This window comes from Carya illinoinensis, chromosome 8, assembly GCF_018687715.1.
Source record: "Carya illinoinensis cultivar Pawnee chromosome 8, C.illinoinensisPawnee_v1, whole genome shotgun sequence".
In the NCBI taxonomy this organism is placed as follows: Eukaryota; Viridiplantae; Streptophyta; class Magnoliopsida; order Fagales; family Juglandaceae; genus Carya; species Carya illinoinensis.
Window position 1 is genome coordinate 34,185,959 of NC_056759.1, and position 4,248 is coordinate 34,190,206.

Sequence of the window (4,248 nt, forward strand, 5' to 3'; positions counted from 1 at the left end):
TAAGGAATTATCCTGCATATTCTTATGTTTCATCTCCCCCACTTGACGGAAACTAAGGTCTCCAATATGAATAATGCTATTAATTCCATATTTTGCCCCCTCCAAGTTAATATTAGTATATTTGAGATTTTTTTTTTTAAATTTTTTTTTAAATGGTTAAAAATTTACGGCCACTAATGCATATTTTTTGAAGCATAAACCATCCAGGCAGCAACCATATATGTATATGTAAAAGAGTAATGCTATATACAGTTTTTAAATAGAGACTGCAATGCAGATATATGTAATTTTATTTTTAAAAATTTTATTCTTTTATTCTTTTAAAATTTTAAAAAATAAAATTAAGAAACACACAAAAAACCGATTTGAATTAGTAGTAATTTTGAGGACGGCAAAATGATGGTGCCTATCAGTTGTTTTTAGTAGAATAAATAAATGTTTTTAGTAGAATTTACTCTCTTTTTTTTTTTTTTTCACAAAGAACTTACACGGAATTTATATACTTTAGACTTGTACATAACATTAATTTATTTTTCTTTTATTGAAAAAGAATAACTTATTTACCTTTAAAAAAAATACCTCGAGATTTAGAAAAATAATTAAACTTGGTCAACAAGTTGTCAAAATGTATGCTCTGTTTGTAGCATGATCCTTTCGTAATTTGGTGTGATCTGTCTTTAACATTGTTATTATATTTAGAATTTGATTTATAATAAAATTAATTTTAAACATTTTACAATCAAATAGTTTCATGTCAGAAACTGTGTTATCAATATTGACTTCCAAGTAAAATGAAAAATAATAATAATAATAATAATAATAATAATAATAATAATAATAAAATGAAGGAAAAGAAATGGATTAAGTTTTAGAATGTTTTTAAAAATGAAATGAAAATGAATGTAAAGAAAATAATGAATACTATAAAAATGAATGAAGATAAATATTTTATAATAGCATTATTATTATGTTTTTTTTTTCTCTATTTATAAATTAAAGTTAATTTATTGAGATGAGTTTTTACATATCATTTTCACTTGGTAACTATTGAGATGGACTTTCGAATGATAAAAGCAATGTATAATACTTTTTATATTAAAAAATCCCTGATATTGAAGAGGGTATAATTTATGAAGTTGTGATCATATATTAATACAGATCATCCTTCTAACCATGATTCTTCTGCAGATTTCATAGTTATGGAGTCTTGACTTTTTTTAAGGCATATTCTAGAAAATAATCCTAAAGAAAATAATTCATATGATCTAAAGGAATTTGATTAGGTCAAGATCAGAATGTTAAGGCCCTTATCCATCTGGTTTAGGTAATATCTAGTCGATCCATTTTCTTAGCCGCCCTGGGTTAGGAACTCTTAAGAAAATACTTATAAATCAGCACCAGCTGGCAGTTTTGTATCTATATATATCCGGAAGGTATATATGTAATATACTAAATCTACGTATGTTTGTATTAGAATAAGTATGGCGCCATGGCTATGACCTGTGATTCTGTGAATCTGTTACATAAAGAAAGTTGGATGCAGATCATTTTCTTCATTTGTTTCAACTGTACGCGTTGCTCCTTACTTCAATAACTAGGAAATAAAAACAGACCTATAAAGACATTGACCAGGCCATGATCTTATTTGATCGATAACTGCTATCAGCTGGGCCTGATGTATCTGGTGGTGCTCTACTCTGCTTGCCTGTCTGAGAACAACTTGGTACCTGTCGGTGCACTTGCAGCTGAAGTCCTTAGAAAATGATAAAGAAGTTGAATAAATCTAGTATAATATTACCTCTTAGAAAAGCCAATGCACCGGCAGTCCATATTGACTAAAACTTCGGTGATTAAGATAAAGAAGTAGGGTGTAGATAGAAGTGCAAGTACTAGGGTTCTCCATTTCAAAAATATTGTAATAAAAAATCCTAGGTTTCTTAATTGACTAGCCAAAAAATTTAAAAAAGAAAACACGCATTCAAGCTGTACTTTGCTTGCCTGTCTGGTAACACTAGGATTCTCCTTAGATGTCTCTTTCATGTATGTAGTCTTCTCAATATATATAACACTAACCCTCCACACCTATTCAATATGCAGAACTACTAATTAATTTCATGACAATGGCTTCCAAGCTATCCATATTATGCACCTTCTTTCTACTGAGCATGCTCCTCTCCTCGTCTCCATCTCTTGCAGGCTCTTCCACCGAAGATGGCATTTGCAACTCCACACAATACCCATCTTTTTGCAAATCAAGATTACCACCTAACAAGTCTGGCAGTACCATACACGATAATGGCAGGCACTTTGTTCACCTCTCTTTATCATCAGCACAAGACTTTAGCCAGCTCATCAAATCATACCTAACTCCACATTCCTCGTATTCCGAAGCCACCATTCATGCCCTCCAAGATTGTCAGTTTTTAGCTGACCTGAATGTGGATTTCCTGTCGAAAACTTCTCAAACTGTTAATTTTACAGATAGTGTAAACAGCTTGCTAGCAGATGACTTGCAAACATTGTCTAGTGCCACCTTAACAAACCAAGAAACATGTTTTGATAGCCTTCAAGAGGTAGCATCAGACTCCAGCGTCAGAAAAGAACTGCTAGATCCCCTATCTAATGGGACTAAGGTTTATAGCATTTCTCTCGATCTTTTGAATCGTGGTTGGGTTGTTCAGGCAAAGAGAGGAAGAATGTTAACAGAAAGAAAATTTATATTTTCCAAGATATTGGAAAATGCTAGAAAGAAACTTTCCCCAGCTTTAGTAATGTCATTGCGCAACAAACAAGAAAGTTCCGAGTCTGCAATTGTGAGGAAGCTGCTTCAGACTATGGGCAACATATTGGTGAGCCGAAGGGTGGTTGTGAACCCAAATGGTAGTGGAAACTTCAAAACTATCAATGATGCTGTGGCTGCTGCTCCAAACAATACCGGAACTAGTAATAGCTATTTTGTGATTCACGTGGTAGCCGGGGTCTATGCAGAGTATGTTTCCATTGCTAAGAATAAACAAAACTTGATGATGATTGGAGATGGTGTCAACCGGACTGTGATCACAGGCAATCATAGCGTTGCAGATGGTTGGACTACATTTAATTCTTCGACATTTGGTAAGCTAAATTGCAACTTCAAACTCTATTCATTATAATATATATATATATATATATGGAAGTAATCAGCTTTGATCCAAAATACAGGTTATTATGATCTTAATAAAACATATCACTATCTTTTTAACGTTTGTGTTACGATTTTAATTTATTATATTGCAGCTGTGGCCGGGCAGGGATTTGTAGCAACAAACATCACCTTTCGCAACACAGCCGGAGCAATCAAGAACCAAGCTGTGGCAGTCCGTAATGGAGCTGACCTCTCCACATTTTACAGATGCAGTTTTGAAGGCTACCAAGACACATTATATACGCATTCAATGAGGCAATTTTACAGAGAATGCGATATCTATGGCACGGTTGATTTCATATTTGGTAATGCCGCCGCTGTTTTCCAAGACTGCAACATTTACCCAAGACTTCCACTGCAAGGACAGTTCAATGCCATCACCGCACAAGGCAGAACAGATCCCAACCAAAACACCGGAACTTCCATCCATAACTGCAGCATTAAAGCAGCCAAGGACTTGGCCTCTGGCGATGGAACTACGAAAACGTACCTCGGGAGGCCATGGAAGCAGTATTCAAGAACTGTTTATATGCAATCTTTTATGGATAGCCTCATTGACCCTTCAGGTTGGCAGGAATGGTCTGGGACTTTTGCCCTGAGTACGTTGTACTATGCAGAGTACAATAATTCAGGGCCTGGATCGAACACCAGTGGAAGGGTTACATGGCCCGGTTACCATGTTATAAATGCGACAGATGCTGCCAACTTCACTGTGTCAAAATTCATACAAGGAGATGCGTGGTTGCCTGCGACTGGGGTGCCTTACAATGGTGGTTTGCTATAAATTATTTGCACGTCGACAGCTTTCACTAGTACTATATATGCATGTTTCAAACTTACACTACAACAAAAATCATTTTTTGGGACGAAATTGCTTTGGGACGAATTGGAAATCGTCCCAAAAAGTGAGATTTTGGAACGAAATTTGAATTTCGTTCCAAAATAACGACGGAATGCCAGACCGTTCGAACGCGTTCGAACGCTATTCTTAGGGACGAAATTTTTTGTCCCAAATAAGTTAACCGTTCGACCGTTAATGATTAACCATTCGAACGTTCAATTGT

At 35.0% G+C, this 4,248-nt stretch overlaps 1 protein-coding gene across 1 annotated transcript; it reads left to right on the forward strand.

Annotated features, from left to right (window-relative positions):
• Positions 1-2,120: 2,120 nt before the first annotated feature.
• On the forward strand, positions 2,121-3,968 carry LOC122319362 (pectinesterase-like). The gene is made up of 2 exons (XM_043137401.1): positions 2,121-3,114; positions 3,277-3,968. Exons 1-2 carry the CDS (start codon positions 2,121-2,123, stop codon positions 3,966-3,968), a joined length of 1,686 nt encoding a protein of 561 aa, XP_042993335.1.
• Positions 3,969-4,248: the final 280 nt, after the last annotated feature.

Excerpts from the sequence above, each read along its gene's own strand:
- LOC122319362 (XM_043137401.1), top strand. The coding sequence starts at position 2,121 with ATGGCTTCCAAGCTATCCATATTATGCACCTTCTTTCTACTGAGCATG. Across the intron at positions 3,115-3,276 it reads ATTTAATTCTTCGACATTTG|CTGTGGCCGGGCAGGGATTT; the intron begins GTAAGCTAAATT and ends ATTATATTGCAG.